Raw genomic sequence first — 26,258 nt, forward strand, 5'->3', positions numbered from 1 at the left:
TGTCCAGGGCCAAGGCCTGTGGGAAGACTGTCCTTTGTGGCCCCTCCAGGTCCTCGTAGGCCATGTCATCTGTCCACTAGGATAGTACGGGGCAAGCAGATATCTCCAAGGTCGTTGCAGCAGGTGGCCATCAGCAGTGGCTGCAGGCCATTGTAACAGCCCACACTGTGCCTGGCTGTGCCTGGTCCTGGGCGGGGGTGGCCCTGGCTGGCTCCAGGCCTCACTGCTCCCCTGGTGTCCCCAGAGCCAGGACTGCATTGCCGCAGCCCTGGCGTGCAGCAAGATCCTCAAGGAGCTGTCCAAGGAGGAGGAGGACACAGACAGCTCGGAGGAGATGCTGGCGCTGGCGGACGAGTTTGAACACAGAGCCATCGGTGAGCGCTGAGGGACACTGGGCCCAGACCCTGGCTCACACACCTGCTGTCGCCCTGGGTGTCTGGGGGCATGAGCTCCACCTGCCTGTTTTGCCCCATGTGCAAAATCTCAGTCCAGGGTGCCCTCTGGAGGGCTCGCTTTCTGACTGTCCCCAAGGCGTGGTGACTGTCACCTGCTGTTCTGACTCAGATCGTCCTCTGCCCAGGGGTCTTCACCGAGTGCTACCGGAAGGATGAAGAGAGAGCCCAGAAGCTGCTCATCCGCGTGTCGGAGGCCTGGGGGAAGACCACCTGTCTGCAGCTGGCCCTGGAGGCCAAGGACATGAAGTTCGTGTCTCACGGCGGCATCCAGGTGACCGCTGAGGGCCGCCGGCAGTGCCTGGGTGCTCGGGGACGGCCACAGCCTCCAGTTCATGCAGACGGCATAGGCGTTCACACCTGGTGACAGGGACCCCTGACATGGCCACACGCCCCCCTCCTGGGACGCCGCCTCCCAGCCCGTAGATGAGGAGACCGGTGCCCAGAACAAGCAGCGGCGTGGCCAGGCGCCCTAGCCACCCCGCGGCCCCAGCAGCTGGAGGCTGAGGCAGGAGGGTAGACTCAGGGCCGGCCCCGAGGACTCAGTGAGACTCCCAGCAATTTAGCAAAACCCTGTCCCAAGCACAAGGGCTGGAGACGTCACTCCAGGGTAAAGCGCCTCTGGGTCCCATCCCCAGGACCCGCAAAGAATGAGAGGAAAGAAAGAGCCAGTGGCTGGTGGTCGGCCGTGGAGGCCGGGGTTCACTCCAAAGTGGGGCTCCTGCCTGGGAGCAGCAGGAGGTCCCCAGGTGGCCCAGCAGCTGGTCAGCCTGTGGGCCTCTAGGCTTCAGGAGGGACGGGGCAGCTCACTGCTGCTGCAGAGCAGGGCAGGGGCCACCACAGCCTGGCACAAGGCCTGTCCCCAACTCTGGGGGCTCCTCCCAGCACAGTGTCAGGCTGTCACCGTGTCCAGGCGGCTCCCTGTGACCTGGGGAGGAGGAGTCCTGGCCCCACCCCCAGGGGCTTAGAGGGCCAGCTGAGTCCCAGTGAGAGCCTGTGACTGTGGGGCCTGGGGGCCTGCGGGGATGGCACCCTCAGCTCAAGAAGGGAGGACAGACGGATGGGAGTCACAGGTGGACCCCCACTGGTGTGAGACCCACTGTCCACCCCTTACCACTGTGGACCACCGCCCAGCTCTGCCCCTCTGGAGCCCGTCCTGCAAGGGCACCTGTCCTGTGCTGGCCACCTGCAGCGGGGGCTCAGGGCGCACTCCGGTGGTCACCGAGGGTGTGGGGTCACCCTTGGGTGGGATGAGAGGTGGGACCAGGGCAGGCTGAGGTGCCACCATCCCAAGACCCCGCTGTCCACAGGCCTTCCTGACCAAGGTGTGGTGGGGCCAGCTCTGCGTGGACAACGGGCTGTGGCGGGTGATCCTGTGCATGCTGGCCTGCCCGCTGCTCTTCACTGGCCTCGTGTCCTTCAGGTGCAGCAGGGCTGCGGGCCTCGGGCTGTGGGTGGTCCTGGGGGCCCTGGGAGCAAGGGGCCTGTGTCCTGCCGCTGTGCCAGGGCCCCAGCGTGGTTGGGATGCACGTGGGCAGGAGGGAGGACCCACGGTGGAGGGAGGACCCACGGGCCCCACACCCACGGGCCCCAGCACCCACGCCCCCCACAACCCACCCCCCACACTCACGGGCCCCCCACACCCACAAACCCCCCCCCCACACTCATGGACCTCCACACTCATGGGCCCCCGCACTCATGTCCCCCATACCCACGGACCCCCACACTCACGGGCCCCCCCACACCCGCAGACCCCCCACACCCATGGACCTCCACACCCACGCCCCCCACACCCACAGACCCCCCACACCCATGGCCCTCCACACTCATGGATCCCCACACCCACAGACCCCCACACTCATGGGCCCCCACACCCACGCCCCCCATACCCACAGACCCCCACACCCACAGACCCCCCACACTCATGGACCTCCACACCCATGTCCCCCATACCCACGGACCCCCACACTCATGGGCCCCCACACCCGCAGACCCCCCACACTCATGGACCTCCACACCCACGCCCCCCACACCCACAGACTCCCCACACCCACAGACCCCCCACACCCACGGACCCCCCACACCCACAGACCCCCACACCCACGGACCCCCCACACCCACGGACCCCCCACACTCATGGACCTCCACACCCACGCCCCCCATACCCACAGACCCCCACACCCACAGACCCCCCACACTCATGGACCTCCACACCCATGGATCCCCACACCCACGGACCCCCCATATCCCTGGGCCCCCACACCCATGGCCCCCCCACACCTATGGCCCCCCACACCCATGGCCCCCCACATCCATGGACCTCCACACTCATGGGCCCCCGCACCCATGGGCCCCTGCACCCACGGACCCCGCACCCACAGCTCTGTACCCACAGGCCCCATCCCCATGGACCTCCACCCCCACGGACCCCCCCACGCCCCCGACACCCCCGAGTGCCACCCACCTGCCAGGTGGAGTGCTGGCCAGCCCTCCCACAGCTGAGCTTCCTGGGGACGGGGAGGTGGAGCAGATCCAGGCCCCTGGCACCGACCTGAGCCAGTCCAGGTGGGCCACCGTGCCCCAGGTCGAGAGCTTCCTGTCCTGTGGGTACACACCTGTTTGGGAGGAGTAGTCTTCAATCAGGAGGGGACAGTGGTGGCCGATGGTGGCTGCAGGTGCAGGCCTGGCCCAGCACCCCCTGGGCCTCCCCAGAGGCACGGCGTCCACTTGAGCTCTCAGCCTGTTTTACTGGGAACTGGACGGGAGCCCAGGGACAGAGCTGGGGCCCCAGCCCGAGTGGCCATCTGGTCCCCCCTTATGGGGGCACCTGAGGTTGAGTGTCCACCCAGCACCAGGAGACTCAGGTGGGCTCCACACCAGGCTGGGCTCCTCCGGCCCCCTCCACTCCCACCCCCAGTGGGAGTCACCGTGTCCATGACCCTGGGCAGAGGTGGAGGGGTTGACCTTTGGGTCCTCACTGTGTTGGGCTGAGGGTCCAACCCCTTCTCCTGTGGGGGTGGGTCCTGGGTCCAGAGGGCCAGAAAGACCCGGCTGATTGTGAGGGTCTCTCCAGAACCACCAGGTGACCTCTGATGCCCGGAGATACTCCCCAACACCTTCCACTCCTGGGTCACATCTCGGGGGAATGGGGCCCTCTGGTGGTGATGCGTGGGACTGTGGCACCCTCGGCCCCTCACGTGCGCCCTCTGGTGTCTGCTGCCGCACCTGCAGGGAGAAGAGGCTGCAGGCCCTGGGCGGCCCCGCCCGCGCCCGGGCCTTCTTCAACGCGCCCGTGGTCATCTTCCACCTGAACATCCTGTCCTACTTTGCCTTCCTCTGCCTCCTGGCCTACGTGCTCATGGTGGACTTCCAGCCCACGCCCTCCTGGTGCGAGTGCCTCATCTACCTGTGGCTCTTCTCCCTGGTGTGCGAGGAGACGCGGCAGGTGGGCCTGCCCTGCACTCTCAGTCCTTGGACCCCTCCCCACGGTGGCACTCCCTGCCTGGGAGAGCCAGCCTGGCCGCTTTCTCACAGTGGACCCTTGGCCCATCCCTGAGGAGCCAGTGGGGCCCTGGGCAGAGGAGGCACCCTGGTTGCCCAGGGGGCCTGGCAGGGGGCACCCCACAGTCAGCCTCCTTCCTGGCACCAGAGGGGCTTTGGGTGGGTGTTTGGCTCTCAGCCCTGAGAAGGGCGTGGCCGGGCGTGGGGTCCTGGGCCACTCAGGCTGCGGGAGCTGGGCTGGCTGAGTCCCCACCCCCCTTCTTCCCAGCCTCAGTGCAGATTTGAGCCCGTGGAGGGAAGTCCTGCACCAGACCTCCTGGGTCCTCCCTGTACGGCTGTGCAGCACTTCATTCTCATGGGACAGTGTCACCAGGGACCCTCCCTGGGGCCTCAGTGCCCGGGCTTTACTGGGTCCTGTCACATAGACTGGTTGAGCACCCTTTGGCTGACCTTGGCCCCTCCAGAGGTCAAGTGACCCTGCACAGCCCACCTGCCCCTCGCCCCGTCTCACTGTGGGACCACCTGGAGTGGCCCCAGCCCAGGTAAACGGAGACGTGCTTGCCGGGCAGCACGTGCCCAGCTCTGCGCTCTGGGCTCACCTTCCAGGACTTCCTGAGGGCCTTGGGTCTGGTCAGCGTGGAGACCCCCACTGCAGATCCAAGATGCCAGCACCTAGCGGCAGCAGGTCGACGGGCTAGGCTGACGTGTCCCTCAGGGCTGGGCTAGGCCCTATGGGAGAAGGTTCTGGTCAGCGTGGCCTCTGGTTGCTGACCTTGCAGGCCTTGGAGAGAAGTCCTGCTCACCCTGGGTTGACATCCTGCCTATTGGGGGTCCCTGCGGGGGAGCCAGCCCCAGGAAGGAAGCACAGGGCTGGACTGGGCAGGTCGGGAGAGTGCCGGGTCCTGCTTGGCCAGCGGTTTCTCCCAGTGCCTCCTCTGCAGTCGGAATCTCTCCTCGAGGGGCCGGAGGTCTCCGTGCTCCCCCAGCCCAGCCTTGCAGGGGGAGCCTCAGACGAGGAACGTGCTCTTCTCCCGAGGCTCCCCTCAGACCCGGAAGGGCTCTGCCACGGGGGGCAGGGGGGGATGCTCCTCCTGGGCAGCCACAGGGCTCCAGGTCCCTTCCGGCCCCCTCCACTCTGGGCTGCCTCAGATCCCGGGGAGCTGCTGGCACGACACACACACACACGCACACACGTGTGCACAGGCACGCATGCGCACACACAAACACATGTGCACAGGCACGCACGCACACACGTGTGCACAGGCACGCACACATGCACACACACACGTGTGCACAGGCACACATGCACACACACACGTGTGCACAGGCACGCACGCACACACGCACACACGTGTGCACAGGCACGCACGCACACACGCACACACGTGTGCACAGGCACGCACGCACACACGCACACACGTGTGCACAGGCACGCGTCTCGCCGGGCAGGTCACGGGTTGGAGGGAGGGCTTCTGCTGGCAGCAGAGCCTGGTGAGAGCCCGCTGCCCCATGCTGCCCGCTCTGCCCTGACCCGCTCCCCGCCCCCTCACCGCCCCCTGAGGAAGGGAGTGTGAGGTGCCCGTGTGACGTGGTGACGGCCTCTCGGCCCCTGGCCGCCGTCTCCCGTAGCTCTTCTACGACCCCGACGAGTGCGGTCTGAGGAAGATGGCCTCCTTGTACTTCAGCGACTTCTGGAACAAGCTGGACGTGGCTGCCATCCTGCTCTTCATAGCGGGGCTGACCTGCCGGTGAGCCGCCCCAGGCCCTCTGCCCCTCCCTGTGTGGCGCCGTCGTCCCCGGCAGCTCAGCCTCCGCCCAGGGCTTGGCTCTGCTCTGAGCCCCAGACTGCCATCGTCCCTGGGTGATGTGACGGTCCTGCTGTGTCTGCCCACCTTGGATGGCACCCACGGGCAGGGCCACCAACTGCAGCCAGGAGTGCCCCTCCCAGACCCTCTGCTCCCCACCCCTCCTGCTGGGTCACCCTTAGCCCCTGTGGCCCTGGTCTGGGAGGCGGCGGCACCCTCTGTCCTGACAAGCATCCTGTTTCCCAGGACGACCCCCTGGCTGCCCTGCTGAGGCTGGGCGTCTGGACCCTTCTGGAGAGTCCCAAGGCTCTGTCTTGACCTCGCCCTCGAGGCTCCCAGAGCCCCCAGTGCTGGACGGGGGCTAGGGGCAGGCTCTGGAGCACAGGGGTCTGGGGAGCAGAGCCTGAGGCCAGTGTCCCTGCCCTGCCCGGCTGCCAGGCTCATCCCGTCCACACTGTACCCGGGACGCATCGTCCTCTCTCTGGCCTTCATCATGTTCTGCCTCCGCCTGATGCACATTTTTACTGTCAGCAAGACTCTGGGGCCCAAGATCATCATCGTGAAGCGGATGGTAAGGGAGGGGCCGCCCGGCCTGGCCTTGCGCCCTGGGCTCCCAAACCTCTCGTATCTGCCCCTGCGCCACCTCCTCGTCTCGGCTGCTCTTCCCACCTCTGCATTGGCTCCCACCCTGTTCCCCTGCGGTGCATCCCCCCGTCTGGGTTGTTGACCCCCCTGGCCCCGGGGGCTCCGGGGGGGTGGTGAGCTCTATGGGGATAAGGTGGCCCAGAGCTGCTGCCCGGGGAACCTGGCCTCCCGTGTCCACGTGTGGTGGAGGTGGTCTCCCGCCACGGCTGGGCACTGCGGGAAGCTCCCGGGCAGGTCGAGGAGCACGGGGCGCATGGCAGCCGGTGCCTGTCTCTGCAGATGAAGGACGTCTTCTTCTTCCTCTTCCTGCTGGCCGTGTGGGTGGTGTCCTTCGGGGTGGCCAAGCAGGCCATCCTCATCCACAACGAGAGCCGGGTGGACTGGATCTTCCGAGGGGTCGTCTACCACTCCTACCTCACCATCTTCGGCCAGATCCCGGCCTACATTGACGGTAGGCGCTGGGCGCGGCTGGGCCAGGACCCGGGAGGGACGGGGAGGGCTGGGGCCACCGCTCCGTCAGCAGCACCATGGCCCAGTAGAGGCACAAGGTGACACCAGGGAGCCAGGGTGTGGGCGTCAGCCCCAGCCCCAGTGTTAAATGCCACCTGCTGCTCTGTCCCCCACCCAGGCAGAAGTCCTCCCACCTGACAGGGAGCCTGTCTGTAGAGTGGCTGCTCTTTTTAGACAGCGTCCTTTCGCGTGAGCCGCGTGCCAGCCACCTGCACCGCGTCCGTGCCAACGGCTCTGAGCGTTTTTAGAGCCTTCACGTCACCCCAGAGACGCCCCTCCCCATCGGCAGGGCCCCCCTCCCCTCCCTGCAGCGTGGGGCACTGTGGTCTGCTTCCTGTGGACCTGCGTCTGCCTCCCTGAGGTTTCTGTAAATAGGGAAGTGGGTCTGGATGTGGCGTCTGGCTCCCTCCGCGGGACGCGGCGTGGCGCTTCCTTTCATCGTAGTGCATTGTACACGGCTTTACACGTGGCTGCTCACCCGTAGCCTGGTGAACACGGGGTTGCTGCCGCCACCTGGCTCCCATGAACGATGTGGCCGTGAACACTGATGGGGGTCCCTGTGGCCGCACTCCTACGTGCCCCCGCGAGGTCTGAGGGGGCCAGGCCCCCATCTCTCGCCAGCACCCAGGACTGTCCTTGCTCATCATGGTCACAGTGGGTGGCCGTGGCAGCTCAGGGGGTCTTGACTGGCTTTCCCTTGGGCTGGGTGCCGAGCGAGCACCCCTTCCTTGGAGAATGGCTAGGCCCGCCCTTCGCCCACTTTCCCTGGTTCTTTATTGTTTTTCTCTTGTTGAGAAGTGAGAATTGTGACACCAGACCCTCAGCTCATAGAGGATTTGCATTCTGTCACCGCGTCTTTCACTTTCTTTAGGAAAACACTCTCTTTGAAGCATGCAGATCTTTGATTTGGATGAAGATCAACTGAGCAATCTTTTTTTTTAACCATTTGTGCTTTGTGGTCCCGTCTATGAAACCATTGTCTGACCCACGGCCACGGAGATTTTTGTCTGCTTTTCTTCTAAGACTTTTATAGTTTTGGCTCCTTCTTCAGTCCTTTGACCATTTAAATGACCTTGGTGGGTGGCGTGGAGCCGTTCTTTAGCGTGTGGGTGTTCAGCGGTCAGGGATTGCCTGCTCACAGGCTGTCCTTTCTCACCGAATTGTCTGCATCCTTGGTGAGGGCCTGTCGACTGAAGGCCAGAGCTGACTTCTGGATGCTCGGCTCTGCCCTGTTGGTCAGCACGCCAGTCCCTCAGCAGCCCCTCACTGTCCTGCTTACTGTAGCTTTGTAGTAAGTTTGACATCGGGGGCCAGTACCCCAACTTTGTTCCTCCTTTTACAGATTGCTTTGGCCTCTGGACCCCTGGGGTCCACATGAATTTTTGGACCAGCTCATCCATTTCTCTAAAAAAAAAATCTGGAATTTGGCTTGTTACACAGGATGTCTTTTCACTTATTGAGATTTTTAGTTGATTGCAACAACAATCTGCGGTTTCAGTGTACAAGTCTTATGCTCCTTCTGTTAAATTTATTTCTAAGTATTTGATTTTCTCATGCTGTTGTTAATTTTTTTCTTTTAAAATCCTTTTCCACCCAATTGAATTCCCCCAGGGCCGGGACCCTGTCTCACCATGACTGTGGCCTCAGAAGTGCCAGGTGGGGGGCTGGATCCTGACGCCTGCCAACCTGGGGCGTCTCTGGCCCTGGGCTAACCTTGGCATTCACGTGTCCTCCCTGAGGACGATGCTTGCATGTGGAGCGCTCATTGGACTCGTCCAGGCCTGAGCTGGCGCTGCGCTCCCTGGGTGTTCGGTGCCGGGCCTTGGGGTCCTTGGCCGCGCCTGGCTGCTGGGTGCTTTCCAGCCACACCTGTGACTCTGTGTTGTCCCTGGCTTTCCCACCCCCTCCCAATGCCAGGCGTGAACTTCAACATGGACCAGTGCAGCCCCAATGGCACAGACCCCTACAAGCCCAAGTGCCCCGAGAGCGACGCAGCGGGGCAGGCGCCGGCCTTCCCCGAGTGGCTGACGGTCCTCCTGCTGTGCCTCTACCTGCTCTTCACCAACATCCTGCTGCTCAACCTCCTCATCGCCATGTTCAAGTGAGTGCCAGGGCCCTGCTGGGCCCCACACCGGCCTGTGTCCTCCCAGAGGGCCACCCAGGATGCCTGTCCCAAGGAGGCACCTCTAACATCCCAGGGCCACACGCATGGCCACAGCTCCCTGGTCACAGCAATACTGGCCTGTCCATGTCGCTGCTCCTGGGGCACCCAGAGCACACACATGTCCTGCTCATCCTGGGATGCTGACCATGCTGACCGTGCCAACTCAAGCCCGTAGCTCCACCTGGGAACATGTGGTGGCCACTGGCTGCTCAGGGCTGCCCCCTGTCCCCTGAGTGTCCTGCTGTGTCCTCACCTCCTGGGCGTGCTCCTGTGGGCCCTGCTGACCCCTTTGATGGTGTGTGCTGAGGCTTCCTTGAGACCCGTTCCGGCACTGAGGCCCTGTGCGGCCTGCCTGTCCACCTGTGCAGCTGACCCCACACATCCCCCATTTCACAGTGGTCTTGTGTGTCACCCACAGTCATGGGTCAGCTCCTTGTGGGTGGCATCCTCGGGACCCACAGAGCAGAGGTGACCTGCAGCTCCCTAGGGAGGGGCTTGAGTAACCCCACCCCAGGGTGTCCCCATTTAACCCGAAGAAGCTGTGGCCATGGGTGTGGGGCCTTCACAGACGGGATGACGTCCAGGGTTCTGAGATGAGAGATGACCCCGGGTCACCTGGGTGGTCCAACATAGCAGGTCCAGGGGCCTCTGGACCATGGGAACGGCAAGGGACAGACCTCCGGAGCTGCAGGAGGAACAGCCCTGTGTCGCCTGGAGTGGGCTAGGGAGTCTCTGCCCTCCGGAAGCCCAGGAGCACTATGGGATTGTTTCCAGACACCAAGTTTGTGGCGACTTGTTACAGCAGCCATAGGAAGCCGATACAGTAGCTCTTCCTTCTCTTTGAAAATATCTAGGAGTTAAAAAAAATACTTGGTGTTTTGAAACATTCCATCTTATTAGAACTTTGCTGTTTTGTTGGTGAAACAAAAGATACAAAACAGGTGACCTGTCCTGCGGACCTGGGTGGACGCCTCATCTCGGCCCCAGGACCTCCCTCTACTGTAGATCTCTGGTCAGTGTAGCAGCTGCTAGCCCGGGTGTGGGGGCCCACAGGCTTCTGCGGGTCTTAAGCCTGGAGCTCAGGGAATGCTGGGATGGCTTAGGAGGAGTCGGAAAGCAGGAGACACTAAGAATGAAAACCTGGTGCTGGGGCCGGGTCCCAGAACCCAGGGCGTCTCGGCTCCCTGATCCACTGCTGGCCTAACAGTGACCAGCCCCCCAAGGAGAGCCCAGCCCACCAGTGGCACTCCCCGAAATTCAGAAAGCCCTTTGGGCCCCCTGCCCTGCCCACCTCTGGAAGTCCTTCCCCTCCTAGCGCGTCAGGTGCCCATCTCCCCTGTCATCAGCTGAGTCCTGGGATGGCCCCCTGTGTTGACGTCAAGAGTCCTCCCCACTTGAACTGAGAACCAGAGGCCAGGCTGGCAGGGGGCCCGTCGTCTGTCTGGGACATCCTCTGCCAGGCCAGCCCGAGACACCTAGATGGCGGTGTCTCCACACAGCTCGGGGTGACACCAGCTGGTGTCAGATCAACAGATCATCCCTCCCAGAGGTCGATGGCAATTGGTGTCTGTGCCCCCTTCTGCCATGTAAGAAGGCTTTTGGCATCTGAGAGCCCCGTGGCTTGTCTGCTTTCTCACCGGGCTCTCAGGAGGCTGGTCCACCTCTTGTCATGTCCCACGCTGTCCCCCTGTGCCGGCTGCTTCTGCTGTCCACGGGCACCCACAGGACACCTGCGTCTGTCTCCTGCAGACATACTGACCTGCCCGTCCCCCTCACCTCCCTGCCAGCTACACGTTCCAGCAGGTCCAGGAGCACACGGACCAGATCTGGAAGTTCCAGCGCCATGACCTGATAGAGGAGTACCACGGCCGGCCACCTGCGCCGCCCCCCTTCATCCTCCTCAGCCACCTGCAGCTCCTGGTCAAGAGGGTGGTGCTGAAGATCCCAGCCAAGAGGCACAAGCAGCTCAGTGAGTGCCCTCCTGCCGGGCACACGTGCAGCCACCCTGGGCACAGGCGGGGACCTGGGGGTGGGGGGGGCAGCTCCAATTTTCTGGTTCCTAAGAAGACCGGAGACTCAGCAGGCACACTGACCGCTCAGACCCATGGGGGCAGTGGGGCAGAGGGGGTGACAGACCCAGGGCCCCAGGGCCGGGCCTCAGGTGGGCTCAAGTCCCCTCTGTCTGACCCAGCCCTGTCCCGACAGAGAACAAGCTGGAGAAGAACGAGGAGGCGGCCCTCCTGTCCTGGGAGATGTACCTGAAGGAGAACTACCTGCAGAACCGGCAGTGCCAGCTCCAGCAGCAGCCGGAGCAGAGGATCCAGGACATCAGCAGCAAGTACGGAGGCCTGGTGGCCAGGGGAGCCACTGCCATCCACAGGGACCAAGGGCCATCTCACCTGGGCAGGCCCAGGCCCGTGCCATGGAGGGAGAACTGGGTGTCACTGTGCCCAGACTCGAGCAAGTGGGGCATCTGTGCCCAGCTCGCCCAGCGCAGAAGGTGGAAGGGGCTTTGGCCGTCAGCTCACATCACCAGGACCCTTGCTGCCCGGGCCCTGGGGGTCCTAGGGCAGCTGGGTGATGGAAGGAAGACCTGGTGGGCTGGAGGAGGAGGCCAGGGAGGAGACTGTTGGTGTACCTCCTCGCTGCAGCTCTGCAGGGCCCGGAGCCCAACCTGGGGACACTTGTACAACTGCACCGTCACCCTCTCCCAATTCCGTCCTCCCTGCTTCTTTCCAGGGTGCGACACCAGTGAAAGACCTTTCTGCCACAGCCCCTCAGCCCTGTAGCAGCCAGCGGGTCCTGAGTGCCCACGGCAGCTTGCAGGGAGACCTGGCCTCAGGGCTCGGCTTTCAGTGTGTCTCTGTGGCCAAGCCCTGCTCCTGGCTGGCCCCAGGTTTCTCATTAAGTGAAGGGGGAGGGGATAAGGTGCCACCCACCTAAGGCAGAGCAACTGTGTGGGCAAAAGCAGACTCACCCCAGAGGCAGAGAGCCTCCTCCCCTTCCCAGATGCCTGGAAGTGGGCCACACCTCAGTGTCACTGGTCCCTGGTTGAAATGGCTACTCATTTTATTACAAAAATACATTGCCTGGGGCTGGGACTGTGGCTCAGCGGTAGCGCTCCCCTAGCATGGGCAGGACCCGGGTTCCATCCTCAGCACCACATAAAAATAAAGGCATTGTGTAGTGTCCATCTACACCTAAAAGATAAATGTTAAGAAAGTACATTGCTTGCCGCTGTCACCACAGGCAGCAGAAGCCACCCCAGGCCCAGGCAGAGCTCTGGGGATAGGCTGGCCGCGGTCATTTTCACTATGAACACGGAGGCCAAGGTAGGCAGAGGGGCCTGTGTTTTAGCAAAGTAGGAAAACCCAAACAATCCCCTAACTCAGCACTACCTGCCCCCCAAAACCAACCCAGCTGTTCCCAGTCGCTCATGACCCAGGGCTCAGAGAGGGGGGCCGCTGGGGGCAGACCCAGGTGTCCAGCTCAGGTGTGTGCACCCCCTCACCTGCATCTGCCCAGCTCCCTGCTGCTCTCAGACCCGCCCTGTGGCCCTGGCCATGCGTCTGCAGAGGCCGTCCCCTCCGGGGCTCTAGCAGTTCATCCTACACAGAAACACCTGTTAGAAATGCTCTCTAATCAGGAGAGGACGGTGGCCAAGCAGGTCAGCGAGAGCCCGGGCTGCTGGCTCTGGTGGGGCCCAGCAAGGGGCACCGTGTCTCCCCCATGTACCAGGGCCCTGCACCTGGCGGTGGCTCAGCTGCGTCTTCCTTCAGGGTGGACGCCATGGTGGAGCTGCTGGACATGGACCGTGTGAAGAGATCGAGCTCCATGGAGCAGAGACTGGCCTCCCTGGAGGAACAGGTGGGTCATCGCGACTGGAAACGAGGCAGGGAAGATCGGGAGCGGAGGGAAGAGCCCCCTCCTGCCCAGACGCTCTGCGCTCTGCGGCGAGCCCTGCCTGTGGGTGAGGTGCTCCCCTGGGGGCCTCGTGCTCCCGCTGGGTCCCAGGAACAGACTGCTTGTCCCCTGCTCCAGCCGCGGCAGGCTCCCTGAGCGGGAGGACCTGAAGACTCCAGCCCACGGAGGCCAAGCTGGGGAGGGAGGGAGGGCCTTGGGGGCTGTGCAGAGATGGTGCAAAGCAGCGTTGGGAAGGAACAGGTGCCCTTAGCTGGGGTGGGGCCCCGGCCTTGGAGGGCGTGCTCGGGAGAGTGGGAGGAAGAGCAGCAGGGCCATGGGGGGTGGCTGGCCTGTTCCTGCCTGTGGTGCCAGCTCCTGGAGCTGCTGTGACAGATGACCCCAGACTGGGCAGCTTCGACCTGGCTCCATCCCCTCTGGAGACTCCAGAGGGGTCCTCCCTGCCTCTTCTGGCTTCCGGTGGTCCCAGGTGTCCCTTGGCTTGTGTCCCCTCGCTCCAGTCTCTGCATCCTGCCTCACACGGCCTCATTCCTGGTGGATGCTGGGCTCCTGTTCTTACAGAGACACCAGTCACTGGACGCAGGGTCCACCCTGATCCACAGTGGGTTAGGGTGCTTAACTAATCGCATCTGCAAAGATTATTTCTACACTAAATGGTACTCTGGGTTCTGGGGGGACATGAGTGTTTGGGGGCACTTCAACCCACGAGATGGGTGCTTGCTCCCCATGTGTCCTGGCCTGGGGGTGTGGTGAGCGTGGAGTGGGTGAGGGAGGTGTGTCAGGGTCCTGCTGACCAAGCAGTGCAGGGGACGTCCTGGGCAGTGCTGGCACCCAGGGCACAAGCAGGGGGGCTATGTGGGGAGACCTGGCTCCCTCGTTTCTGTCTGAGATCCAGGGGACTCGGCAGGGCAGTTCTGGGGTCCACAGCAACTTGGCGCCTGGCATGGACATCACCAGAGTTTTGTGTGTGTTCTTGCCTTACCATAAAGGGTCATGGCCCACGTTGTCCCCCCGACACCTCCTGTACTTCAGCCTCCACCACCCCTGGTCAATGTCCGCAGGCCAGGCCCCAGGCTGGAGCTTCTGACAGAGACCTGCAGCCACAGCTGCCCGCCAGTCAGTGGAGCCCTGCTCCAGGCTCAGGCTGCTGCTCCCCTCCAGCCAGGGACATGCTGCTGGGTGTCCAACTTTGGCCAGCCCTGACCAGGCTGCTGACTCCCAGGCCTCTCCAGGGGTCCTGGCCTTGCCAACACCCCCGATCTGGGGATGCTCTGTTTCACAGAAAGTGCATGGCGACCCCTGTGCCCGGTCTCTACAGAAGTTCCTGGGGCAGCGCTGGGTCTGCTTCTTACTTCTGTTCATGGTGCCCCCTCCCCACCCCCTTAGTTCTGATTTGTCCCTCTGGGGGCTGCAGGTGGGTCCCCTTGCCTCTGTGTGTCCAGTCCCGTGGTCACTGTCTCTCTTGGCCAAGCAGCGCGGTCTGAGCTGGGGTCAGCAGCCAGCCCCCCGGGGCAGCGGGGACTCCAGGCCCTGGCACACCTGAGGTTGGCCAGCTGCCTGGGCGCGGGACCCTGGCACACCTCCCTGGGCTTTTAACTTGCAAACTGCTCAAGGTGCTAAGAGGCTCAGTCTGCTGAGGGGACAGGGCTTTGGCGGGTGCTGGAGCCGCCTGGGGAGTGAGACCAGGAGCCAGCCGCCAGCCTCACCACCAAGGTGGGTGGAGGGCAGGAGGGTGCTGCTGGTGGCAGCAGGTGCCAACCAGATTTGCTTGGGGCATGCCTTCCAGGTGGCCCAGACGACCAGAGCCTTGCAGTGGATCGTGACGACCCTGAAGGACAGCGGCTTTGGCTCAGAAGCAGGTGTGCCCACTCTGGGTGAGTGTGAGTGCGTGGCCACGCTCACAGCTGGTCTGCGCCAGCCTGGGTACATCTGGATCTGGGATCCGTCAGGAGGAGGGGCAGCTGCAGGGGTCTGCCTCTGAGCCCTGCAAGGCCAGCCCCCATGGGAGCAGAGCCCGTCCACCACACAAGCACCCAGGCCCAGCCTGTCCTCATGAATGGACGGGGCAGCCTGGCAAGCTGATTCTGACCGTCTCCTAACACCTGGCTACAAAGTTGGGGTGAGAGCGGGCAAGTTATCTGGATGTCAGACTGTCCCATGGCCCAAGTAACAGAAAGCAAAATCGTTTTCCTAAATTTGCAGCTGACCCCAAAATGGACAAGAGTGAGTGGTTTTCCTTGGATGTGGCTGGCCCTCAGAGAGCGAGTTTGTCACCACTGACCGGACAGGCCTTTGTAGCGGGCTGTGAGGTCAGCGCACCTCTGAGAGCTCTGTGCAGCTGCAGGGAGACAGGTGTCAGCTGGGGACGTGGCCATGAGCAGGCTGCCCTCCCAGCACAGGGCCCAGGAGAGGGAGCCCACGGCGCTGGTGTCTGAACCTGAGCTGGGCTTTCTGTTGTGACTTGTGTGCTGCTCCCAGCACCCCAGAGGGCCACCGACGAGCCGGATGCTGAGCTGGGCAGCCGGAGGCAGGCAGAGGAAGCAGGAGATGGCTATCACGTGAATGCCCGGCACCTCCTCTACCCCAACTCCCCCGTCACACGCTTCCCTGTGCCCAACGAGAAGGTGCCCTGGCAGGTGAGTGCCCGCCTGCGAGCCCAAGGCAGGAGGGGCCAGGCTCTGGAAGGGGAGGTGTCCTGCTCTGCCACCTCCCCAGCAGGCGGCCTCAAGGGCTCTGGACATCTGGTGGCCCTGACTGAGGCGTGAAGGTCAGGTGGGGCACAGAGGGCCTGACAGGTGCTCCGGTCCCTCACAGAGCCGGTGGCCCAGGTGCTGCTGCAGCTTGTCATCACCCCCAGCTGTCCTGTCCCCATGACCCCCGCCTCCCCTTCCCCCGACCCGCTCTCCCCAGTGAGCAGCAGCTCCCCCTCCTCAGGGTCAGGCATGAGAGAGAGACACGCAATAGACAGGTGACCCTGGCACTGGAGAGCCACCCTGCCCTCTCCCACAGGCCCTCGCCCTTCTGGAACATTCCAGGCGGCTACCTGCTCCCCATTCTGCTGTGAGGAGTCCCTCTCACCCCCAGGGTCCTGATGGGCCCACGCCTCACCCTGGGAAGACCCCTCCTGGGCTGGCATGTCAGTGGCAGTGCTGGGGTCCCCAGTGCCGCTGTCCCCTGGGACCCTCCCCAGCCCCACACATCATACCTGCTGGGCACACAGGGTGGTATTGGTCCTGCCTGGGCACGGCCTTGCTGTGGGCACCCCAGGCCCACCCTGGGCCTTGCTGTGGGCACCCCAGGCCCACCCTGGTTCTTGCTGTGGGTGCCCCAGGCCCACCCTGGTTCTTGCTGTGGGCACCCCAGGCCCACCCTGGGCCTTGCTGTGGGCACCCCAGGCCCGCCCTGGTTCTTGCTGTGGGTGCCCCAGGCCCACCCTGGTTCTTGCTGTGGGCGCCCCCAGGCCTGCCCTGGGCCTTGCTGTGGGCATCCCAGGCCCACCCTGGCCTTGCTGTGGGCACCCCAGGCCCGCCCTGGTTCTTGCTGTGGGTGCCCCAGGCCCACCCTGGTTCTTGCTGTGGGTGTCCCAGGCCCACCCTGGGCCTTGCTGTGGGTGCCCCCAGGCCCACCCTGGCCTTGCTGTGGGCGCCCCCAGGCCCACCCTGGTTCTTGCTGTGGGTGCCCCAGGCCCACCCTGGACCTTGCTGTGGGCACCCCCAGTCCCACCTTGGTTCTTGCTGTGGGTGCCCCAGACCCACCCTGGTTCTTGCTGTGGGCGCCCCCAGGCCCACCCTGGCCTTGCTGTGGGTCCCCCCAGGCCCACCCTGGTTCTTGCTGTGGGTGCCCCAGGCCCACCCTGGACCTTGCTGTGGGCACCCCCAGTCCCACCTTGGTTCTTGCTGTGGGTGCCCAGGCCCGCCCTGGTTCTTGCTGTGGGTGCCCCAGACCCACCCTGGTTCTTGCTGTGGGTGCCCCAGGCCCACCCTGGTTCTTGCTGTGGGCACCCTCAGGCCTGCCCTGGTTCTTGCTGTGGGCGCCCCAGGCCCACCCTGGGTCTTGCTGTGGGTGCCCCCAGGCCCACCCTGGTTCTTGCTGTGGGCGCCCCAGGCCCACCCTGGTTCTTGCTGTGGGTGCCCCAGGCCCACCCTGAGCCTTGCTGTGGGTGCCCCAGGCCCACCCTGAGCCTTGCTGTGGGTGCCCCAGGCCCACCCTGGTTCTCACTGTGGGCGCCCCCAGGCCTGCCCTGGTGCCTGGGGCCCACTTCTTTCAGGCGAAACCCTGAGAATCTCCCTGTTCTGTGCAGGTGGAGTTTGCGATCTATGACCCTCCCTTTTACACGGCCGAGAGGAAGGACACAGCCCTCGTGGATCCCGTGGGAGAGTGAGTGGCCCCTGCTCATCCTCCCTAGAGGACCTCCACAGAGGACCCCAAGAATCCACCCGGGGCCACCTGGAGGGTCTCCTTGCTCACCCCCCAGCGCCTCTTGGCATGGGGCATGGCCTATGGCCAGAGGCCCCTCTGCCACCCAGGGCCTGGTCACCCCGCGGGCTCAGGTGGAGGCTGAGCCCAGGCCCTCTGCCCCCACCCTCCTCTCACGGGGACGTGGGCCCTTGTTTTGCTCCCAGTGCCCCGGAGCCTCTGTCCAGGATCAGTTTCAACACCCTGGATGGACCAAGGGACCGCCGCAGCTTCCACGGGGCCTACGCAGTGCGGGACGGGCTCCCCCTGTGAGTGTGCCCTGCCCCGCTGCCCTCGGTCCACCGCCCTTGGGGTCCACGTCTGGGGCAGGGCCTGCCATTGGCAGATGGGGCACTTTCTGGTGGAGACAGTCCTGGACGTTCAGAGCCCCTGAGCTGCAGTCTGGAGACCTCCTTGGTGCCCTCCCGGGGAAGTTCCATGGGGAGGGCCCAGCTGGGCTTGTCCCTGGGTCCCTGATGTGACCTCTGGGGACTTGGATTTATGGTGGTAAAGTGGGGATGACAAATGTCACATGTGAGAAGATAGCGCTGTGCCCCAGGGTGGTGGCTGAGGACTCACGTGCAGGAGGGTGCCTTTCCCAGTGTCCGAGGTTGGCACGTCCCCTTGTGCAGCAGAGGGGGCCCAGCAGAAGGTGCCCGGTAGTCTGTGCACACCACGTGCCAGGCCAGGGCGGGGAGCTCTTTCTGCCCTGGCAAGGGGCGGGCAGACCCCGAGGGACGAGCAGACCTGGAGGGACAGGGTCTCTGGGAGGTGGGCAGCAGGGGAGCAGGGGCCCTGGACAGCAGGAGGCAGGGCAAGACCGTGGGGGACATTCTGGAACAGGGCAGGTTTTTGCACTGGGAGCCAGGGGAGGTGGCAGGGGACAGGAGGGCACAGAACAGAGATGTGGCCAGGGCTTCCACACCAGTGTTCCACTCTGGGGACAGGCCACAGAGACGGGGCAGAGTGGGACAGGAAGGAGCAGGTGCTGTTGTGGGAAGGTGACAGGAGAGAGCAGGTAGGTGGCTAGCAGAGGTAGCAGAGGCGGGCAGCTGTGCACAGGGCCATGTGGAGAGCACGGGCAATGAGACTCGCACCCCAGGCTCACGGTTCACGGTTCACAGCTCACTGTGGAGTGTAGTTCATATACTTTCCCGGAGATGCCTTCTCTCTGTGATGGTGTGTTCCAGTCCGTTTGTGTTGGTGGTGATAGGACACAGCAGACTAGGCGAGGTTATAAAGAAAAGAGGTTCATTTCAGCTTGAGGTTCTGGCCCAAGGTCAGGGCCCGCACTGTTGGGCTTCTTCCTGAGGCAGTGCAGGACACCCGGTGGCCAGAGGCAGGGAGCAAGAGAGGCCAGGCCACTCTCAAGACAGCCGGTCAGCCCTCACCCACCAACCACCAAGAGGGATGGGCGCTCGTCACCTCTTAGCGGCCCTGCCTGGTCCCAATCCTGAAATCCCACATGGGACTAAATCTTGGCGTATTTGGAGGGAAGGAAACATATTCAAATTGTGCCAACCGTAAAGGTACACCTGCCCATTTTCTTCTAATAAGTTTTACAATGAGTTTCTTCCTCCGAGCCCTTGGTGCGGTGGGGGGTTCCCCAGGAGTGGGGGCTGGCCTGTGTCCATCAGCTCTGGCCATGAGCAGCCCCCGAGGCCGTCCACTTAGGAAGAGGAGGCTGGTTGGGGCTGGTGGTGCCAGAGGGTCCACCATGCCGGCTGGCGCTCGGCCGTGGGCCCGTGCGAGGCAGTGCCCAGGGGGCAGTGTGCGTGAGTTCAGCTGCTCTCCGGGGACAGGGAAGGGGGGAGGGGAAGGGCCTGACCTCTGGCCTGTCCAGGGCTCACCCCATGACCCGAGAGCCCCTGGGCTCCACCAGTGCCGCGTTAGGGGCCAGGCAGTGGGTGGGGTGGGCGCTCGGGGACCTCAGCTGAGGGCTGGGTGGGGAGGTGGGGCTAATGCGGGGGGCTGCTGGGAGCTCGTGGGTGACCCTGTTCCGAGGAGGCTGGGCTGGGCCCTGGGCAGTTTAGCCAGGTGAGCAGCTGCAGCGCCAGGCTGTGTGGGGGGAGGCCAGCCAGGGAGGGGTCAGTGGGCTGCTTGAGAGCGGGACCAGGGCTGGGTGGCAGATGTGAGGTGGTGCCATGGCTTGGCGGCTCTGGTGCATGTGTCCCTCCTGGTAGGTGGCCCTTCTGGGGAGTTACCTGGGATAGGAACTGGTGTGTGAGAGCAGAGGGACCCTGGCCAGAAGGGGAAGTGCCTGGTGCCCTCTGCTGCCCAGGTTGGTGCCCTGTGCTCAGAGCATAGGACCAGCCATGTCCGTGGCTTTTGAGGCTCCAAGTGGGGAGACCCACTCTCTGTGGTCAGATCCCCCCTTGCCAAGTGGCCACCTGTGAATGGGAAGTCCCTGCCTCACCCCTTGGAGGTGCCTGTGGGATCTCTCTGGGCCAGGCAGGTGGGGGCAGGAGCTGGCACGTGGTCCCTGCTGGCTCCACCCGCTGTAAGCTGCCCCCCCCACAAGCTGCCCAGTTGGCCCCTGCCTCGGCTGACTCTCCCAGCAGGGGGTGGCAGGCTGAGCCCCCCCCCCCCCCCCCGTCCACCCAGGAACCCCATGGGCCGCACAGGGCTGCGTGGACGCGGGAGCCTCAGCTGCTTTGGACCCAACCATGCGCTGCACCCCGTGGTCACCCGGTGAGTACCAGGCCTGGCCAGACATTGGCACCCCAGGGACGTGGTCACCCACGTGCCCATGGGAGGGGCCGACACGACACTCCCTGTGTACTGCAGAGCCAGGAGGACACTTGGGACCAGGCACTTGGGGCGTGTGGGAGGGGTCGTGGTTCAACATGGACACACCTGAAATGGGGCAGGAACGTCCCAGCCACCACCCTCCACACCAGCCCAAGCTGACCCCTTCTCCCCTAGAGGCTGCCCTCACTCTGGGAGTCCCCTGTTTAGAGAGCCCCCCCCCCTGGGAGGCAGGCAGAAACCACGGTCAGGAACCCCCACCCAGGAGCAAAGGTCACAGAAACTGGGGGAAAGACAGTGAAAACGCACATGACCGGCTCCTGCTGGCGCCGACACCTTGGAAGGACCACCCCCACTCAGCTGCAGGGACACACACCCTGGATGGCTCACAGCCTCAGACTCCTGTAACTGCCCGCTGCTGGTGACCCCGGTCCTGGGCCAACTTCCAGGGCAGGTGCAGGCTGGCCGTGACCTCGGAGACCCCCAGGACCCTGGCCCAGGCTGCACTGGGCTCTGGGCAGAATTTGCAGACTGTCGTGGGGCTGGGGAGCTGGGCAGGCTCTCTTTATTGCTTACGGAGCTGGGGGAGGACATTCCCTCAGTAGCTACAGGCTCAGGGCTTCCCCTGGGACCTGGTGCTTAGGAAAGAAGACAGGAGGGGGGCCGCACGCTGCCCCAGCCCCGAAGGCTGCCCCCGCAGCAGGAGGGTGGGTGCCGCCCACGTCCACAGGTGCCAGCCAGCTCCCTTGCAGGTGGCGGAGGAACCAGGACGGAGCCATCTGCAGGAAGAGCATCAAGAAGATGCTGGAGGTGCTGGTGGTGAAGCGTCCTCTCCCAGAGCTCTGGGCCTTGCCAGGGGTAAGCTGGGCAGGTCACAGCAGCGGCTGCTCCGTGGCCTTTCTGTCTTGTCACTGGTCCCCCTGACGGAGCACCAGTCTCCCGTGGTCCCCAGCAGGGACAGCCGGGCTCTGGCTGTGGCAAAGCCCCTGTGCTCTCGGCTGCCTCCCACCGCCTCGTTCTGCAGCTGGGCCTCTGAGTGCCATGGTGTCCCAGGCCCAGGTCCCTGGCTGGCTGGGGGCCCCTTGCAGTGCTCAAGGCATGGGGAGACGGCTGTCACAGGCAAGATCGGCCCTCACCATCTAGCACCTGAGCTGAGCCCCAGAGATAGGGCGGTGCTGCGCAGGGGCAGGAGGGACGTGGCCTCCCAGCTCGGGGGCGGTTCTTGGTTGTAGGGCTGAAGGCTGGAGGGCACCCAGAGGCCTCGTGGGGATGGCCAACAGAGGCCAGGACTTTCCTGTCCAAGCGGCTCCAGAGTGCTCCAGTTCTCTCCCAGACCAGCCACCGGCCCTCCACCAAGTCCCTCGTTATTGCAGGGCTCAGAGGGGCACGTCCTGCCGGGAGGACTGAGCGTGCTCAGGCCCTGGCCAAGGCACATGGTGTCTGGGATGCAGCCCTGTCCTGCAGGACCCCCGCTGCCCCATTTCCTGGGGAGGCTGTGATCGATCCACCTGAGCAAGAAATCATTGAGTTCTCTGAGCCTGATCTTATCCCCCGCCCAGCAGCTGTTTGCAGGAGGCATGTCCAGGCGCATGCCCAGGGCAGCGGTGCTGCCCAGGTCTTCAGGCTGGGACATACACTCCCGGGCCAGGGCCCAGCGGCAGCACCTGAGCTTTCTGAGTGCCGAGAGCCCAGCCTGTGGCAGCCCAGGGCGAGGTGGACTGGGGAACTCTAGGGAATACCAAGGACCGGCTGGCCTGCCCCTGCTCTGGTGGCCAGGATGTGGGAGGCCATGGCATTCAGCTGCCCTCATGGGGAGCCAGAGGCCCACGCACAGGATCCCCAGGCCTGTCCCTGCTCCCAGAGGTTGTGGCCCCGCCCAGCGCAGCCCTGCTCAGGCTACCAGGGCTCCAGTGCTGACGTGGACGGTGGTTCTGGGCAGTGTCACTTCATCCCGGAGACAGCTGACTCCAGACCGCCAGGCACTTGGCTGCTTTGGCTCCTGGGGGGCTGGCCGGCTGCCTAGACTGGGCAGGTGGCCAGTGGAGATGGGCCCCAGGGCCTGGCATCCTGCTTGGATGTCCTGCTGACCAGTCTTCGCCTCCCTCCCTCCCAGGGGTCCCGGGAGCCAGGGGAGAAGCTGCCGCAGAAGCTGAAGCAGATTCTCCGGCGAGAGTCCTGGCCGGCCGTTGAGGACCTGCTGCAGCAGGGGGTGGAGGTCAGGCTGGCCCTGCTGCCCGCCGCCTGTGTGCATGCTGGCCCCTGTGCTCCATGTGGTTTCAAGGGTGCAGAAGAGGCACACGGGACGCTGGGGACCTGCCCAGCCCTGCTGGGTGACAGGCGGCTCCACTCCCATCCCATGGCAGGCCACTGTGTCCATTCCTCAGAAGCCTCGGTCCCTCTTCCCCCTCCGGCTCTCCCCGTGTGCAGATGTGTGCACACTTCTGAAAACACGGCCCGTGGCCTCTAAGGCTCGCTCTCCCCGTGACCCGCGACGGTCCTGCCCCGACCTCACCCTTCGAGCACCCGGGAGCATTTTCTGTCTGTCGCCACTCGCTAGAGCAGTGCTCCTGGGCAGGGGACACCCGGGAGCATTTTCTGTCTGTCGCCACTCGCTAGAGCAGTGCTCCTGGGCAGAGGACACTGGCAGCTCCGCGTGGCTTTGCACACAGTGCCTGGGAGGCGGGGCCTGCCTCCTTTATTTTTTTTACTATTTAAAAAGAATTTATTGTCACTGAAGTGACATCCACGTGACTGTTGGAACACTAACTATGCAACGCCCTGGCACTTAGCACACTCAGTGCTGGTGGCATCACCATCATCTAGTTCCACAACAGTCCACCACCCCAAATGGAACCCCACGCCCTCTTGCTGGCAGCCCAGGGCCCAGCCCTGACCACTGCGGCCACCTCTGCCTCTGGCTGCCTGCTCTGGACATGTGTTATGGGTGGGCGCTGCGGCCTGTGGCCCTGGGGTCTGGCCTCTCTCTGAGCAGAGTGTTTTCCTGACTTTCCAGCCTTGAATTCTTCCTAGGCCTCTGGAGGCCCAGCTCAGGCAGGGGACTGATGTCCGGGGGCCTCAGTGCTCGAGGCTGGGGGTGGGCTAGGGAACAGTGAACCCCAAGATGGTGGTCAAGGAGGACACCTGTGCTGGGCAACCCTGCGGGCGGCCCTGAGTAGGCAGCACGGGCAGGCCAGCCAGGCAGGGGTTGCTCAGGGTGGACGGCGGTGCCCAGCGCCTGTCCCGGGAGGCCCCTCTCCCTAGATCTGAGCCCCACAGTGGTGGGCTGGGGTGCCTGGGGTCCACTCACCCAGCTTCTCTGCCGTGCCCCAGGTGTACAAAGGGTACGTGGACGACCCGAGGAACACGGACAACGCCTGGATCGAGACAGTGGCCATCAGCGTCCACTTCCAGGACCACAATGACGTAGAGCTGAAGAGGCTGAATTCTGTACGAGGCTGGGCTCCTGCAGCGTGGGGGGTCCTGGCCAGGGTGTGCCCCAGAGTGCCCCCAGGACTTCCAGGGGAGGGGTCTGCCCAGGCCCAGGGCCAGAGTGGAGGCTGCGGGGGTCAGAGTCTTGTCTGGAAGGAACCAAGGGGCACCAGGGAGGCCAGAGAGCCTCAGCAGATGGCCAGAGCTGAGGGGCTGGACAGGTGGCCACAGAGTCCCATCTTGGGACCTGAGTCTTTTGGTGGCAGGAGCCCAGTGACGCTTGAGGATCGTGTCTGGGGTGAGGCTGGCGAAGAGCCCTCCTGTGGGGTCACTGTCCCCTGCACTTGGCCTAGTCCTGCATATGCCTGACAGGATGAGATTCCTGCCCGTGGGCGGCGTGGTGACCCCTCACGCAGAGTCCCCAGGCCTGGCAGGGGCCGCCCACCTGTGGCAGGTGTTCCCACTCCCTCTTTGCAAAGCGAGTGGCCACGCGATGGTCGAGAGACCCTGCAGCCGGGTGTGGGGTGCTGGTGCCCCTGGCCAGCTGGGGAGGGACTGACGGCGTGTCTGTCTTTCCAGTACCTGCACGCCCGCGACCCCGGGGTGTCCATCCGCTGGCAGGTGGTGGACAGGCGCATCCCGCTGTATGCGAACCACAAGACCATCCTCCAGAAGGCGGCCGCTCTGTTTGGAGCTCACTACTGACCGGCCGCAGGCGGGGCTGGTCCGTGGATGGCCCGTCTCTTGGTGGCCTGTGCGGGTCAACACCTGCTGTCTGAGGCACACACAGCCCTGGACCTCAGGGTGGGGGGCAGGGCTCCAGTGGGGTCGACCCCCCGAGGCCACTGTGAGTGGCAGCCAGGGGAGCTCCTGAGCTGGCGGCCCCAGGCCCGAGAGCAGCGAGGTGGACTCGGGGTCCAGGAGCCCCTGCACCCTGTCGGCCATGGTTGCCTCTCCTGGGCTGCCGGCAGCTGGGACACAGGCCCTCCCTGGCCACATCACCACGAGGGCACGTCCACCCTGCAGGGCATCAGCCCAGCTGAGCTTCCTGAAGATGTGGGGTCCCTGAGCCTCCTCCTGCCAATGCCTGTGAGGACTCAGGGAGGGCAGCCAGCCCCAGATGGCCTCTCATGCTGAGACGGCCCTGACCCAGACCCCCAGCTGGACAGAGGCAGGGACCGCGTGTGAGCCGACAAGCCAGGAGTCCTCCGGGATGTGGACACGTGGAGCCCGGGGCCCGCAGAAGCACAGAAGACCCAGAACTGCGTCCACCCCCCTGGGAGCCGAGGACCGGCTCTGGCAGGAAGGAGCTGTGGGCCCTGGTTTGGTCACTGAATAAGAAATCGTCAGGCGCCCTCGGAGGGGAGCGGTGTGGAACCCGGGCATTCAGTCCTGTGGCGCCGCGGGCGGCCTGGCCAGCGCCTTTCCCAATAAAGTCCCCGACACCTCCCGTGGTGGGGCCGTGGCTGGGGAACCTCTCTCCTGGCTCACAGAGCGCTTCCTGCTGTCCACAGGTCTCCCCTGGCCCCTCCATAGAGGCCCACAGGCCCCGGGGCCCACACCTGGCTTTCTCTGCTGACTCCTCCTCCCTCTTTCATTCCCAGGCCCCGGTGCAGCGTCTCCCTGAGCCCCAGCCGGGGCCAGCACCCCACGCCTCCCACCGGCTTCCCCTCGTAGGAGCCCAGGCCCCTGCCGGGGCTGATCATGCAGGGTCTCTGGGCAGCGCCCGCCCTGGCTTCAGAGCCCAGGTCTGGCCTGGTCTCCCCGCCTGCCCGCAGGTGGTGCCCAGACACCCTGGGCCAGGCCTCTGTCCTCCACCTGGGCCAGTCCTCTGTCCTCCACCTGGGCCAGGCCTCTGTCCTCCACCTGGGCCAGTCCTCTGTCCTCCACCTGGGCCAGGCCTCTGTCCTCCACCTGGGCCAGTCCTCTGTCCTCCACCTGGGCCAGGCCTCTGTCCTCCACCTGGGCCAGGCCTCTGTCCTCCACCTGGGCGGGACTTTCCAGCCGCGTCCGCCCATCCCCACTCCCAGAGCCACGGGATCCCGCCTGTCACACCCGTCACAGGCCCTGACACACTCCACCTCCAGGCCTGCCTCCCATCAGGGGCAGCACGGGCCTGGGGCTTGTCTGCCATCAGCCCAGGGCTCTGAGCAGCATCTGAGACAGGCCTGTGCCTTGGTCCCAAGCTTGTCCCCATGTGCCCTGCCCCAGGGTCCTCGTGTGTCAGTGGGAGGGGCCTGCTCAGCCCACTCTCTGGTCGCGCTGCCCCGTCCGCGGCTTCTGGGTCTGAGCCCTGCCATTGCTGGGTGCCGGGCACCCTGCGCTCTGGCTCCTGCTGGCCAGGGGCGGGCACCCCTCCAGTCCGTGGGGCCCAGAGACATCCGTGCTGGCGGAGGCGTCCAGGGACCGGCAGGGGCCGTGCTGGGAATTCAGCCAGAGGGTGGTGACCAGAGACGCCCACTCTGCCCACTGCACTCCCGGGCGATGGTTTTAAACGCACAGCTGGAGGCCGCCGCGCGCCCGCCCTGTCCACCCTGCCCACCCTGCGCTCCTGCAGACGCAGCTCTGGACCAAGGGGCTGCTCCCCTGGGCAGGCAGCAGGCTGGGCGCTGGGCGGGACTGTGGGCG

General features: G+C 64.6%; 1 protein-coding gene, 1 long non-coding RNA gene and 2 other non-coding genes across 8 annotated transcripts in view; 3 read left to right on the forward strand and 1 right to left on the reverse strand.

Moving 5' to 3' along the window:
• The window catches only part of Trpm2 (transient receptor potential cation channel subfamily M member 2), a 53,119-nt gene extending 28,004 nt beyond the window's left edge, over window positions 1–25,115 (forward strand). For all 5 annotated transcript variants that reach the window (XM_040287114.2, XM_021725264.3, XM_040287115.2 and 2 more), the window contains 20 exons: window positions 245–374; window positions 581–726; window positions 1,763–1,875; window positions 3,684–3,897; window positions 5,583–5,701; window positions 6,197–6,329; window positions 6,683–6,854; window positions 8,831–9,014; window positions 10,865–11,046; window positions 11,283–11,415; window positions 12,857–12,944; window positions 14,785–14,872; window positions 15,477–15,634; window positions 17,299–17,375; window positions 17,621–17,722; window positions 20,058–20,144; window positions 20,954–21,059; window positions 22,315–22,416; window positions 23,532–23,648; window positions 24,210–25,115. In XM_040287114.2, the coding sequence (XP_040143048.2) occupies window positions 245–374; window positions 581–726; window positions 1,763–1,875; window positions 3,684–3,897; window positions 5,583–5,701; window positions 6,197–6,329; window positions 6,683–6,854; window positions 8,831–9,014; window positions 10,865–11,046; window positions 11,283–11,415; window positions 12,857–12,944; window positions 14,785–14,872; window positions 15,477–15,634; window positions 17,299–17,375; window positions 17,621–17,722; window positions 20,058–20,144; window positions 20,954–21,059; window positions 22,315–22,416; window positions 23,532–23,648; window positions 24,210–24,335 (2,577 nt within the window). In that variant the 3' untranslated portion in view covers window positions 24,336–25,115. The remainder of the gene's footprint in view (window positions 1–244; window positions 375–580; window positions 727–1,762; window positions 1,876–3,683; window positions 3,898–5,582; window positions 5,702–6,196; window positions 6,330–6,682; window positions 6,855–8,830; window positions 9,015–10,864; window positions 11,047–11,282; window positions 11,416–12,856; window positions 12,945–14,784; window positions 14,873–15,476; window positions 15,635–17,298; window positions 17,376–17,620; window positions 17,723–20,057; window positions 20,145–20,953; window positions 21,060–22,314; window positions 22,417–23,531; window positions 23,649–24,209) is intronic.
• LOC144376538 (uncharacterized) lies at window positions 11,947–12,996 on the reverse strand. Its single transcript, XR_013437119.1, has 3 exons — window positions 12,826–12,996; window positions 12,589–12,685; window positions 11,947–12,277 (listed from the first exon to the last, which is right to left on the reverse strand). It is a non-coding gene; the product is annotated as an uncharacterized LOC144376538 (long non-coding RNA).
• Window positions 21,013–21,081, forward strand: LOC120890479 (Z6 small nucleolar RNA). The gene has a single exon (XR_005734692.2). It is a non-coding gene; the product is annotated as a Z6 small nucleolar RNA (small nucleolar RNA).
• Window positions 22,283–22,358, forward strand: LOC120890480 (Z6 small nucleolar RNA). Its single transcript, XR_005734693.1, has one exon. It is a non-coding gene; the product is annotated as a Z6 small nucleolar RNA (small nucleolar RNA).
• Window positions 25,116–26,258: the final 1,143 nt, after the last annotated feature.

Source organism: Ictidomys tridecemlineatus, chromosome 3 (genome assembly GCF_052094955.1).
Source record: "Ictidomys tridecemlineatus isolate mIctTri1 chromosome 3, mIctTri1.hap1, whole genome shotgun sequence".
NCBI classification, from domain to species: domain Eukaryota; kingdom Metazoa; phylum Chordata; class Mammalia; order Rodentia; family Sciuridae; genus Ictidomys; species Ictidomys tridecemlineatus.